The sequence below is a fragment of the Podarcis cretensis genome (assembly GCF_951804945.1).
Source record: "Podarcis cretensis genome assembly, chromosome: 2".
NCBI lineage: Eukaryota > Metazoa > Chordata > Lepidosauria > Squamata > Lacertidae > Podarcis > Podarcis cretensis.
This window is the reverse complement of record NC_137171.1, coordinates 108,809,580-108,823,623: the sequence shown is the minus strand read 5'-3', so window position 1 is coordinate 108,823,623 and position 14,044 is coordinate 108,809,580. Positions and strand designations below refer to the sequence as shown.

The following is a 14,044-nucleotide window of genomic DNA, read 5'->3' as shown; positions in this document are numbered from 1 at the left end:
CAAACAAGCTTTCGGAGTTACGGGTTTGTCGCTGTTGTGTTTTAAACCATATTTGCCACCTTGAGCTGCTTGAAGGGAAGAAACCAGATGCCAGAAACCAAATAGGGAATGCAGTAAAAGCAGCACCCAGACCTTGAGATTACAAGTCTCTGCTGCTTACATCGCGTTGCAAACCCTCCTGCTCTCGACGGCTCAAATTTCTCTGAATACACAGGAAGACGAGCTGTTGCTCGTTCTCAGAGGCTTCTGCTGCCTCCGCTTATGTGAGGCATCTCTGGCAAGGCAGCAGCATTGTGAGGCGAGCACCTGCTGCCATGGCAACCAACACCGCTGAAGTGACAGGGACGGCTTGGCCTGTGCCAGAGAAGAGCCTGTTTGGAGGACTTCACCGTCCGCTTGGGTGAGGCAAGAGACGCAGGCCTCCCATGCCCTCCCGGAAGGCTGGACCCGAGGCCTGTGCCCTTAACATTGCCCTAGAGATCTCAGCCTTATTGGACCCAGGTAAAGATAGCTCAAGCAGGCCCAGCTAACTTGACCCCCCTCTTCCCACCTCCATCATTCCCCATCGTGGACCCAGGCCAGGTCACGAGGTGCAGCCTCTCCTATTGCGCCGTTTTCTAGGGGGTATGTGGGGTCTTCGCGCTCACAACACTGGGCACTGTCCTCATTAATACCCCCTTATTCCAGTATTCCTCTTTGCAGGCTGCAGGTAAGACTGGGCTTCCCCCAGCAGGGAAAGAGGCAACTTTGGGACACAAGGGTGAACTGGTTGGATTTTGGGTCTGATCCAGGCATAGGCAAACTCCGGCCTTCCAGATGTTTGGGACTACAATTCCCATCATCCCTGACCACTGGTCCTGTTAGCTAGGGATCATGGGAATTGTAGTCCCAAACATCTGGAAGGCTGGAGTTTGCCTATGCCTGGTCTGATCCATCGAAATCCACAAAACTAGTTTATTGTATATTCTTGTGTGATAAATCTGCAGCGTGTGTTGCAAGCTCTGGAATATTGTGGGATTATGTAGCGGTAAAAGTGTCGGACTAGGACAGGCATAGGCAAACTCGGCCCTCCAGGTGTTTTGGGACTACAATTCCCATCATCCCTGACCAGTGGTCCTGTTAGCTAGGATGATGGGAGGTGTAGTCCCAAAACATCTGGAGGGCCGTGTTTACCTATGCCTGGACAAGGAGCTTGGAGGCCAGAGCTGCTTGCCCTGTTTATGGGAGGCCAATTGAACTGAATGGATATTATTAACTCATGTAGGTTAATTTCAATGAATCTGCTCTGAGCAGGTGGGGAGAACCCAAGAGATGGCCAGGTCAGAGGCAGGAATGCTTCTGAATACCAGTTGATGGAAACCACAAGAGGGAAGAGGGCTCTTTTGCTTAAATCCCGCTCAGAGGTTTCCCAACAGGCATTTGGATGGTCACTATGAGAACAAGATGCTGGACTGGCCTGATCCAGCAGGCTCTTCTTATGAAAGATCAGGGCTAATAGCAATGAGGACTGAAGCAATACCATTGCTTATCGTTTGAATGTGTGGAGCACATGACAGGCAAGGGCAGATGCTTAAAGGACCTTGGACCAGTTTAATGGAACACAAAAGATTTTAGAGCTCAAGTTGCCACCTGCCAAAATTAGAATTCCATCCCAAATGTTTAAATCAGATGTACAGTATTTTCACAGTTTTAGTCAGTGGTTTTTTTTTTTGGGGGGGGGTGCAGGGGTTCGCATACCCCTAAACATTTTGTGAATCTTTGTACTTTTTTTTAAAATGATATTTATTAAAAGTTTAAAGAAAGAAATTTTTTTTTGAAAAAAAATTAAGCAAAACAAATCAATACATTACAATACAAAAAAACAAAAAAACAATACATCCAAAACAAAAATAAAAGCAAAAACAGTTAAAAACACATCCAATTTTCCATTTCTTTGTCTTTCATTTACTTGTTTCATCGACCTCCTCACACCTCCCTTTTTTGAATTCTAGATATTATTTCAGCAAATCCATTCTTATCTTAATTTATTTTAACCTTATCTTACCATTAATACTATAAAACTTATTTGTACTTAACTCCTTATATCATTTCTACTAAAGCCATGTAATTTCATTCCAACATTTTTCTAACACTCATTAATTTTACAATATTTCTATAAATAACTTTTAAACTTTTTTTCCAATCTTCTTCCACCGTCTCTTCTCCCTGGTCTCGGATTCTGCCAGTCCTTTCTGTCAATTCCATATGGTCTATCAACCCGGTGATCTTCTGTCTGAGGCTCTTAACTCTTTTCCATGTCCCTTCTGCAGATCTTCTTCATATTTATACATACGCTTTACTTCTGCTGATCTTGTTCTTAATTTCCTTCCTTTGGCGCTGAGGAGTAGATCTCGGGGAAGCTCCAACCTAAGAATGTCTTTATTCCTTCTCGACAGGTCAGCCCATTCTCCGTAGTCAAAATTAAAGTCCAAAAGATATTTCAGGACATGTTTCAAAATCCCTCCAAAGCTGGAGGCCCCCACAACTCCGATCTCCTCCTGACCCAAATCCAAATCCCAAAAGCCAGAACATCCCTATATAAGGGGATCTGTCCATCTTTCCTTCTCCAGTCCAAGCGAAGCTCCGATCCTCAAAATCTGACTTTCTCTAAATTCAGTCATAGAAGGCAACAACTTATATTCATCAAATTGCCTCTGTAAGGCTGGGGCTCTCTCCACTTGTATTACTTGAGGTTCAACAACCACTTCCTCCCTCGCCTTCTCCACAACTTGCCATGTCGTAGTTTCTGTATAGATGTTCACTTTTTGTCCCAAGTCAGTCACATTTTGTCCCAGATTATCAATTTTAATAATCATAACATCTGTCTTCTTATGAAGCTGATCCAATAAAGCACTTATCTTACAAAATGCAGTCACTAAGGCTTCTTCTGTTGACATTCTTACCCGTTCAAGGTAAGATTCTCACGGTCTTTTATCTCTGCAGCTGGGAAATTCCCTAGATCCACTCCTGTAACAGTTTCAAAGACTCCCTCTAGAGGAAACAATTTCTATTTGTATCAATCCTTTTAAACGCAGATCCAGCAACAAAATTAGTTTCAATTTTCAGTTACATTTGCTCCTTTTTGAGCGCAGAAGGAAACAATGGAAACAATATATTTCTCTTGTTTAGCTATCTGTCCACATAGGTTTTATTCACAGTCAATGAACTTTCCCAAAACGTCACTTTTATTGGCAGCCCTTTTCCAGGTTCAAAACGGTGATAATTTATCTTTCTTCGCTCTCTCTCCTGCAGGCTTAGACGATCTAAAATTTCCCCCCTCTTCTGCTTCCAAGGGGGGTTTAACAATTTTAGCCGGTGGAAATTTAATTCTTTACAAAAGACTTTCAAAGACTTTAGCTTGCAACCTCTTTGCTTTAGTCTATTTACAAAAAGGGGAGGCGGACTTCCTGTTTAAAACCTCCCCCGTTCGATGCCAAATTAAGACGTTTAAAAATCCAATTTTCCATTCTACTCACGGGTAGCTGTTTCAAGATCAAATTGTCCACAGGAAAAAGTCAGCGCTCTCCGGCAACAGCAATGCGGCTTCACTCCATGAAAAAAGCAGTCGATTCAAAGCACCGCGCCACTCACCCCACGTCGCTCCGGATCCCCGAAACTGGGTTTCCCCGCGAATAGGGAAGGCGCAAAAGGTGCCAGCTGAATCCCACGTCCACAGGCTTCTCCCGCCTGTGGTTTTAGTGGGTCTCTGCCTTCGCCGTGGCGGTCAGACCCTAAAATCCACGGAGCAAGTTCCTCCCGATCAGAGGAATTCAGCCATTGCCAGAGGCGCTAACCTGGAAGTATCGTGAATCTTTGTACTTTTGTCCATTTACTGTATTTATTTTTCCCAATTTGAACTATAAAATGGTGATTTTCTTGAGTCAAAATGAGAGTACCCTGAAACATTTTTTTATAGAAAAAAGCACTGGTTTTAGTTGTTTACTCCCCAACCTCAAACCCAAATTTTGCTCTGTCTCAGATTCGGGTTCTAAGAATTTGAGATTCCCATCTCAAAATGTGAATATTCCACACCCACACCAACACAGAAAGACACACATACTTAGAAGAAGAAGCTGAAGTCCAAATTAGCATTTGCAAATGCTAAAATTTGGGACCAGGAATGGCAGGGGGCCGGGGAGGGGGATTTCACAATTTTAGAAATGCTGAACTCTTTTAATCTCCAGCTGACACCTGAGACCGAGCTGGCGTCAGGTGTTTAGAACGGTGTTTTATGGTTCGTAGTGACATTTGTACCATTGGGCACCACTGCATTTTGGGATGGGTGAATCTGTCAATTTCAGTTTCTCTTGGTTTCTCATTTTTCCAATCTCATGTCCAGTTCTCCACATGCCCACATCAGTTTGCAGTTCGTTTGTTTTAAAAAGTCCTTATAGAAATTCGTAAGCATTTTAGCGTAAATTTCTCCTAACACACATATTTTGTATGCAGTTTTGTCTAATATACTTATCTTTGCAAATCAGTGTTCCCTAACATAGTTCATTTTTGTAAGTTCTTTTCACGAACATTTTTTGTGGATTTTTTGTTCATTAATTACCCAACCATCTGCATTTTTGTAAGGGATGCGGGTGGCGCTGTGGGTTAAACCACAGAGCCTAGGACTTGCCAATCAGAAGGTCGGTGGTTTGAAACCCCATGACGGGGTGAGCTCCCATTGCTCGGTCCCAGCTCCTGCAAACCTAGCAGTTCAAAAGCACGACAAAGTGCAAGTAGATAAATAGGTACCGCTCCGGTGGGAAGGTAAACGGTGTTTCCGTGCGCTGCTCTTGTTTGCCAGAAGCGGCTTAGTCATGCTGGCCACATGACCCGGAAGCTGTACACCGGCTCCCTCGGCCAATAAAGCAAGATGAGCGCCGCCACCCCAGAGTCAGCCACGACTGGACCTAATGGTCAGGGGTCCCTTTACCTTATGCATTTTGTACACATTACTTATCTGGACTAATGCAAAATTTGGAGAAGCTGTGAATCTTGAAGGATGGCTATGTTTAGGTTTGCATACTGTTTCCAAAAGTGCACACTGACAGGTACACCATTAAAAGAGAACTGAGCAAGTTTTCTCTCCCATCCCTAAATGCATTTTAACAGGTGAATACAGTGGTACCTCGGGTTAAGTACTTAATTTGTTCCGGAGGTCCGTTCTTAACCTGAAGCACCACTTTAGCTAATGGGGCCTCCTGCTGCCGTCACGCCACCGGAGCACAATTTCTGTTCTCATCCTGAAGCAAAGTTCTTAACCTGAAGCACTATTTCTGGGTTAGCGGAGTATGTAACCTGAAGCGTATGTACCAATGTAGATCCATTTCCTCTCCCTCTCAATACAGAACACAATGGCATTTTTCACAGTCCCCCTCCAGGTCCCGTCCAACTTTGGCCCCACCACTTGGTAGTTTATTCTCAAACCGCAGCGGCATCCTGACCCATGAAGTTGCAGCAGGATTGCAGAGTGATTTTTGCTCCTCTTCCTTGGCAGCAGCAACAGCCGCTCCACCGCAGCCATGGGGCCCCCTGCCCACTTGGTCACAGGCCTGGTAGGTGCTGAGAAATGGCACAGGGACACCCATGCCACCGTTCACGAAACCTCCAAGCTGACGCAGCGCTGCGCAAAGGATGCCCTCGACCTATGGTGTCCGCTCCGAGCCCCAGGCCAGCCTGAGGAAACGCCGTATGAGAAAAAGACCAAGATCGACTCTTGGAAATTCAAGGTCGATGTCCATCCGACTGGAGAGGTGACAAGCAAGCCACCGGAGGGGCCGGGGGTGACCCTGTGGAGGAGCAAAATCAAACCCCCTCCCTGGGTGTGCAAGATGGCCTTGCCCTGCTGCCGAGACTACGCCACCCTCAAGAACAACGAGTATGTGGCCCAGTATGTCAGGGAGACGCGGCTGGTGGTGAGCCGCCTGCGGCAGGCACTCCTGGAGATCAACGACCAGTTCAAGATGCTGCTGCGTTGGAGATTACAACTGGATTCCACGCTGGATCAAATCCGCCAGGGCCTCGTTACCAACAAGCAGAGCCAGGCCATTCGGGAGCACCGACCGGAAGTAGAGAAGGTGAGACCTGCATCTGAACCCTGCAGTGAAGCCATCCAGTGTGCCAGTGTGGTGTAGTGGTTAAGAGTGGTGGACTCGTAATCTGGGGAACCGGGTTCACTTCCCCACTCCTCCACATGCAGCTGCTGGGTGACCTTGGGCTAGTCACATTTCTCTGAAGTCTCTCAGCCTCACTCACCTCACAGAGTGTTTGTTGTGGGGGAGGAAGGGAAAGGAGAATGTTAGCCGCTTGGAGGCTCCTTCGGGTAGTGATAAAGCAGGATATCAAATCCAAACTCTTCTTCTTCTTCTTCTTCCTCCTCCACTTACGAAAAACCCAAGGCTATCAGTCACTACTCGTCCTGATGGCCATGTTCTCCCTCCACTGTCGGAGGCAATATGCTTATGCATGCCAGTTGCTGTTGTGCCCGGGTCCTCCTTGTTCATTTCCTAGAGGTATCTGGTTGGCCGCTATGTGAACAGGATGCTTGGCTAGATGGGCCAAGTTCCGGAGCCCCGTTGGCATCCTGAAGTGAACGTAAGACGCAACTGCGTGTGCGCGGGTTGCGTTTTGCCGCTTCCACGCGTGCGTGCGATGTCATTTTGAGCGTCACGCGCATGTACGAGCGGCAAAACCCAGAAGTAACGTGTTCCAATGACTTGTTCCGTTACTTCTGGGTCGCCGCAGAGTGCAACCCGAAAACACTCAACCTGAAGTGTATTCATCCCGAGGTATGACTGTACTGCAAATCTCGAAGTGTCCATGTGCTATGCAGTCTATTTTGCAACCATTCACCCACCCAACCTTTGTTCCTCTCCCTGGTATGTAGGTACCTGACAAGGTAGATGCACTGATGAAATGGGAGAAGGATGAGTTTCTGAAACAGAAAGCCAAGCTGGAAGGGATGATGGCGATGTCAGAAGATCATATGAAGGTAGGAAACAAAGCAGGGAATGAAGGCAGGGACAAGCCTCCACAACCTGTACAGGCAAGGGAGGCAGACCAGGTGGACACCAGCATAATAATAATAATAATAATAATAATAATTAATAAATAAATAAATAAATAAATAAATAAATAAATAAATAAATAAATTTTTTTTTTTAAAAAATTTATATATCACCCTATACCCGGAGGCCTCAGGGCGGTTCACAGAAAAGATCAACATACAAACCAAATGTCAGGGACTCAGCGGGAGCGCAGGGAGGAGAGGAGATGGAGAGCAAGGGGGAGCAATCCGAGGGCAGCGTAGGAGAAGATGACAGCAGCCCGATAGATTCCATGAGCCTCTCCAGCGAATCGGAAGATTCACAGAAGGGGGCGCCGATGGGCAGGGCAAGGGGCGACCCAAGGGGGACACCCCAGAAGCAAGGGGCCAGCGGGGACTCCCAGAGCAGCAGTTGGAAATCAGGACCAGCTTCCCCACCAGAGCGTAGTGGGGGGGAGGAGTCCCAGGTGTCAGAGCCCACATATGCACCACCAGCGAGAGAAGATGAGTCAGGGTTGGCCACGCCTCCATCGGAGAGCGAGGGAACGGTCAAGAGGAAAGTTGCAGGCTGGGCGCGCGCGCCAAGTTCAAATGTACAGGCGAGCGGCACAGAAGGTAGCCCGGATAGGGAACCAGGTCCTAAAGCCCGCCGGAAGGAGGGGGAAGAATCATCAGGGTCAGCGTCAGAGGAGTCCAGGAAGGATGAAACCCTAGCGGGCAGGAGGGCCCAGAGGAGAAAGGAACTTAGGAAGAGGTGGAGCAAAGCGAGAGTCTTAAACTGGTGTGGAGGGGGCGGAGACTCAGACGGGACTTCGCCGGTCTAAGGTCGAGACGTAGAGCTGCGCGCTGCGGCTTTAAAATGGAAACTGAACCTCAATAAAGACTTTTGTACATAACTACAGCCTAGCGTTGGTCCTCTGTGAGCTGGGACCTGGAGGCAGCTCTGACACCAAATATATATATAATCAGAATAAAATCAGCAACGCAATATCACCCCCCTGCATACACAGAAGGGCTTTGCACTTGTAATTATCCCCTCTAAAGGGAAGACAAAGGAAATGAAAGACATTTTCTTCTTTTTAAAATAATTCTTATTGGTTTTTAGATAAACAAAAAATTTAAAACGTTTTCAAAACATCTGGGGACACTTCCATTTATTTGGTCTTAGTTGACACCCTTGACAAATATGAAAGCTTAGGATTGCCTCACTTTTTTGTTATATTGCTATATTCTGTATTCTGCTTTTGGGGACTTTTTGCTTTTCTTATATAATGATTTTTAAGGCAGCAATACACGTACTGCTTATGCAGCACAGAGGCGGAATCCTATGATCTCAGGAGGTGAGGTAGCTTCGTTACCTGTGCTGGGATTGGTAGTCCTGTGAAATTAAACTACAGTTCCCAGCATTCTTTGGGGGGAAGCCATGTGCTTTAAATATATGGTGTGGCTGTGACCCCTTATGCAGCAATTCAACATAATAACTGGATGGAACTGTCACCGCAGGAGGCAATTCGGAGAGGGAAGGAGTTGGATTATAGTCGCTGCTGGCGGTGTGAGCTTTCTCCCCCCCGCTACACCTAAATGGTGTCGCTCAGATTTGGGGTTGGAGGGGCATGGATGGAAGCTAGTTTCTTACCATGGTTTCTTCCACCCAACGACTTGTTGCAGGCACTGGGCACATGTCGGCAGACTCTGAACATGCTGTGCAATGAACGGGGCCGCGTTCTGGACCTGGTGCCACAACCTTTCCGCATGGTTCTCCTAGGGGCTGGGCGTGATTCCTGGCTTGGGCTGAGCCGTCCCTCATCCCCCTGGGTGGAGCGTAACGAGACACCCATCCCTAACCCCATTGCAGCCTTCACACCAGGTAAGGGGAAAATCCCTCCCCAGCTTCCATAAGTAAAATTATTTACAATTCATATTACTGTACTTGCCATTCATACGTTGGGCAGGCTACATGAAAATGAGGGGCAGTGCTTGTCTCTGGCCCCTCAAATATAATGGGTTGGCCTAGATTTGCATGCCAACAAAGGTCCGTATAGTTAAAGCTATGGTTTCCCCAGTAGTGATGTATAGAAGTGAGAGCTGGACCATAAAGAAGGCTGATCGCCGAAGAATTGATGCTTTTGAAGTATGGTGCTGGAGGAGACTCTTGAGAGTCCCATGGACTGCAAGAAGATCAAACCTCTCCATTCTGAAGGAAATCAGCCCTGAGTGCTCACTGGAAGGACAGATCGTGAAGCTGAGGCTCCAATACTTTGGCTACCTCATGAGAAGAGAAGACTCCCTGGAAAAGACCCTGATGTTGGGAAAGATGGAGGGCACAAGGAGAAGGGGACGACAGAGGACGAGATGGTTGGGTAGTGTTCTCGAAGCTACCAGCATGAGTTTGACCAAACTGTGGGAGGCAGTGGAAGACAGGAGTGCCTAGCGTGCTCTGGTCCATGGGGTCAAGAAGAGTCGGACACAACTGAACGACAACAACAACAACAACATATGCTAATGCACTTGAACCACAAATCCAGACATGCCACGTGGACCAGTTTAGGACCCCTGGTCTATAATGACTGGTCACAGCTCTCCAGGGCAGACTGTAAACCAGCATGGCTCAAAATCAAGAATTTGCATGCAGGAACAACAACAACAAAGATTTGCACAGGCTTAACTTTGGTACTTTATAGCTCCAAGACAAAAACACAGAACTGAACTGGAAACTTTCCTTAAAATAGGAGATTATTTCAGGGGCAGTGTCAGAGAGTAACCTACTGGTAAAGGGAGGTGACTGGAGCTGGGGTATCATGCAACATTTTAACAGAACCAACAAGCCAGATTTTAGAAGCATTCCAATTTCCTTTCCAGAGTGTGCGGCAGCTCTAGAGGATGCCCGGCGCCTCACCTCTCTTACAAAGGATGTGCTCCAACAGATGCAAAAGGCCATCAGTGAAGCGCAAGACACCCGCAATACAGCCCACACCACCATTGAAAACAGCCTGCAGGGCAAGAGGGATGAGACTCTCTGTCATAAGGTAAAGGGAGACCCAACATGCTGACAAATTGGCTGTGTTACACATGAAATTATCCTTCCATGTGCATACAGAACCACATATTGGCTTGAAACCCTGCTTTTTAATGCTAAGTCTCAGCCTCAGTGGATGCATCTGTGAAACTTGTTTATGCAGCGCTGCTCAAAGTCAACAAAGCTGTTCCTGCCTTCTCGATTAAACATGCCTCTGCAACACAGAAATTGGGCCACTGCACACACACACACACAAACTTCTTGCACAGCAAAGTTACAAAATGTGGTGGTAGCTAGTAGCTCAGGGCCCAAGTAGATGTGATAATGATTCATGTTATTAGACCTTGCATGCTGTATCTTTTGAAAAACATAAACAGCGGGCATAGGGACCCCCGAGATGTGTCAGGACTGGCATGGGAGAAGCAGGTGGGCTTTCACCTCTACTGCAGCCCCAGTCAGAATCTCTCCCTCTCGCACACATTGAGTTGACTTAAAAGCATCATCGCAGTTTCTCTTTGGAGGCCTGCTGAATTTGCATTGCTCTTGTACACTGCTTTGGTATTCTGTAATGTTTAGCGGCATAATATTAATTCACCCCTTCTCCAGTCATTAGATCAACCATTCAATGAATAGGGATGAGTGATAACCCCCACCCCCTTCATCTGGCTTGCATGTGTCTCTGTGTGTTGTGTGTATGAGCAAGATACAGCCCTCAGTCCAAAAAAGTTAGCTAGCCCTGCTGTAAGGTGTGAGGAGTTTGTGGTGTTCTCAAGTAGGCGAAACTTAATAGTCGGAAATTTGTCCCCTTTTCTAATTGCTCCTACTCTTTGCGTGTCTGCACACGCATTCTCATCTTTTCCCATCAACAGCACCCTCGTGTTTCCAAACAATCTAGCTCAACATCTCCTTCATTGTTTTCTCTTTGGTAGGAACGGCTTGACATTACTCTGGCAGGAACTCGCAGCACCCTGCATCGCTGCCAGCGTTTCCAGCATGAGATGCGTGTTACCCGGGGCATGGCCTTGGTGAGCAGTAAGAGCTGGGAAGCGCCAGTGCTGTGGGTCTTCACATTCCGGTTCCCTCCAGCTCTGCCTGCTTGGAGATTGGCTGGGATGGACTTGTTCTCCCCTTTCCCTGTCCACCCCTAGGAATCCTCCTTTGATTCTAACCATTTTTGTATCCACAGGGTCCTGAAAGTAGCAAGTACCTGGAGACACGGGAGAAGCTGACACGGCCAGTGGTGCAGGTGTACCAAAGACATGTAGGAACACAGCTGCCTGAAGCTTCAATCCTCAACCAGGTAGGATGCCAGTAGGGATAACGAGCAGGCCTTTGACTGTAATACAACTGGGGTGGAGAACTAGATCTGGCTGCTGGGCCATATCCTTATTCCCTGCCCTCCCCTGCCACATCTTCTACAGGCCAACTTTGGCTGATAGGCGGGTTTGCCCACCTGTCAGTTATCTGATAATGATGTCAGGTGACCTGTTTTCCTCTGCCCATGTGGCTTGAAATAAAACCACTGCTGGCAAAGGGGCAGGGCTTTGGAAGCGCTGACGACGAACTGATTGCTGATGCTTGCAAAAATTAGTTGACTCTCTTCCTAAAGCTGGAAACTTATGCAGGTAAAGTGGTACAGGTTAGAGATGGACAATTGCTTCTTTTTTGCCTGGATGAAGGTGGGCATGTTTGTATAGTGGTACCTCGGTTTAAGAACAGCCCGGTTTAAGAACAATTTGGTTTACAAACTCCGCAAAACTGAAAATAGTGTCTTGGTTTGAGAACTTTACCTCGGTCTAAAAATGGAATCCGAACAGTGGAAGGGCACTGGCAGTGGGAGGCCTCGTTAGGGAAAGTGTGCCTTGCTTTGAGAACAGTTTTGGTTTAAGAACAGACTTCTGGAACGGATTAAGTTCGTAAACCGAGGTACCACTGTATAGGCTTCTGAATTTCTGGAATGTAGTCTGTTGAAACCATTGCTCCCACCCATTTTTGCTGCTGGGCCCATCTCCCACTGGCATGCAGTCCTTAGACTAAAAACGGCTCCCTGCCTGTGCTGCATGTATAGGAATTGGGCTATTTCCACTATAGATGTCTACTCACAAGAAAATCCTACTCAGTTCAATGGAACTTACTGCCCAGGTAAGTGAGTCTAGGACTGGAGGCAACACTGCTAAATTGAACTATCTGTACAATGCAAACCCATCTTGTGGTTGGGAAGCTGACGGGTGGGGACATCTTCCCTGACTCCAGACCATCTGCTTACTTGTCTTTTTCTGCCTTTGTGTCTCTTTGTAGTCCACGGCACAGTTAGATCGCTCTATAGCAGAAACAGGGGAGAACATTGATCAGCTCAAAGCCACCCGGCGTTACCTGCGCAACTGCATTCACGACAAGCAGACAGGCTACCATGTGGATGGCAGTATTAAACGGTTGCGGCAGCGCCGCATGCTTCCACGCACTAACATGAATGAGGTTCTTGACTTGGTCTACACCTAAGGAGCAGAGCAAATGCATGGAGAGATCATACAAATAAAGAGCTGAACATGCTAGAAAGGCCCAGTATAATTTCCTCCCAACTGGGGATGAGGGGAAATATATGACTGGTTGCAGTCACACAATAGAGAATCTAATAATACAGCATTTTAAAGCTCAATCATTATATATACATATATAGAAAATGCAATCCCAAGTTTTTAGAGGGGCGCATGATTTCATGAATGACAAGAATAAGTACTTTTCTATTTGAGAATCGAATCAGTAAATCCAAATCTGTCACTAATAAACTTTATGTGTTAAATATTAAATATACAGTCAGTGCTGGAGCATCTTGTGTAAATGGAGTCTTTGAATTCTCTTCTTCAGGAAAAAATCTCACCCCCACCCCCACCAAGTACTTTACTTAGGTATTGGTATCAGTTAGGAAGTAGGAAGAGACAAAGATCTGAGTGTACTGGTGAGAGGAGGGGCCCTGTTTTGCAAGTGAGACAAGTGGACACTTTGCCATGAGCCCCTTCGATAGATCAGGTTGGTTTTCTTTTAACAATGGTCTGCAGTAGGATTCCTTCAAGGGAAAGGAGTCCTCTTGCGAGAGGAACAGCATAATCTATTCACTATGAATACAGCAAAAGACAGAATCCAAATCTGTTAAGTCAGAGATGTGTTGGTGGAGACAGATGTCAAGTATGCAACTACCTGGAACTGTAGTAGTGGCCAATAGGAAGCAACAGTGGGTTTCACATGCATTTGTGCCAGGCAGCAGGATGGCAGTGTCCCATCAGGGGTGGTTGGGCAAATGCAGTGAGACAGTCTGGGCATTGTAGGGCATACCAGACTGGGCACAACCCAAATATGGGGAGGACACATTTTCCCAACAGCTCAGAAGCAAGCCTTTATTCAGATGGGTGTACGTATGTTGGGTAGCACCAAGGGGAGGAAAGAGATGAATATATTCCAGCGACACATCTGGGCAGCATAATAAATGGAACCCGTTTCAGCTGCTCTGAAATTGATACTAGGGGTTTATTGGGTTGTTGTTTTTATTTTGATTGTATATTTTGTGGTTTCATATTTTGATTTTGTTCTGTGAACCACCCTGAGACCTCCGGGTATAGGGTGGGGTGTGTGTGTGTACATAGACACAGACACACAGTCAAAGCATGGTCACTGAGCATGCCATGCCTCTAGTGCAGGTTTTCCCAAACTTGGCTCTCCAGGTGTTTTTTGGACTACAATTACCATCATCTCTGACCACTGGTTCTGTTAGCTAGGGATGATGGGAGTTGTAGTCCAAAAGCAGCTGGACACCTAAGTTTGGGAAATCCTGCTGTAGCGTTTCAGGCTAGGAGAAGAACTCTGAGACACCAAACAGCCGCCCCACTGCAAGTGTCTACTGCTTTTCTTATAGGGCTCCCCGCCGCCCGCCATGTACTTGTCTCGAACAGACTTCGAAA

At 46.8% G+C, this 14,044-nt stretch overlaps 1 protein-coding gene across 2 annotated transcripts; it reads left to right on the top strand.

The window, feature by feature from the left end:
* Positions 1–332: 332 nt before the first annotated feature.
* Positions 333–12,647, top strand: TEKTL1 (tektin like 1). 2 transcript variants are annotated; one of them, XM_079963609.1, is made up of 8 exons: positions 333–501; positions 5,528–6,107; positions 6,917–7,021; positions 8,744–8,942; positions 9,935–10,101; positions 11,021–11,116; positions 11,278–11,391; positions 12,390–12,647. In XM_079963609.1, the coding sequence occupies exons 2-8, from the start codon at positions 5,553–5,555 to the stop codon at positions 12,588–12,590; spliced, it is 1,437 nt and encodes a 478-aa protein (XP_079819735.1). In that variant the 5' UTR covers positions 333–501; positions 5,528–5,552; the 3' UTR covers positions 12,591–12,647. The 2 variants fall into 2 exon arrangements, with proteins under 2 accessions (XP_079819735.1, XP_079819736.1); XM_079963610.1 differs by having other exon boundaries at positions 336–501; positions 5,531–6,107.
* The last annotated feature ends 1,397 nt before the right edge of the window (positions 12,648–14,044 follow it).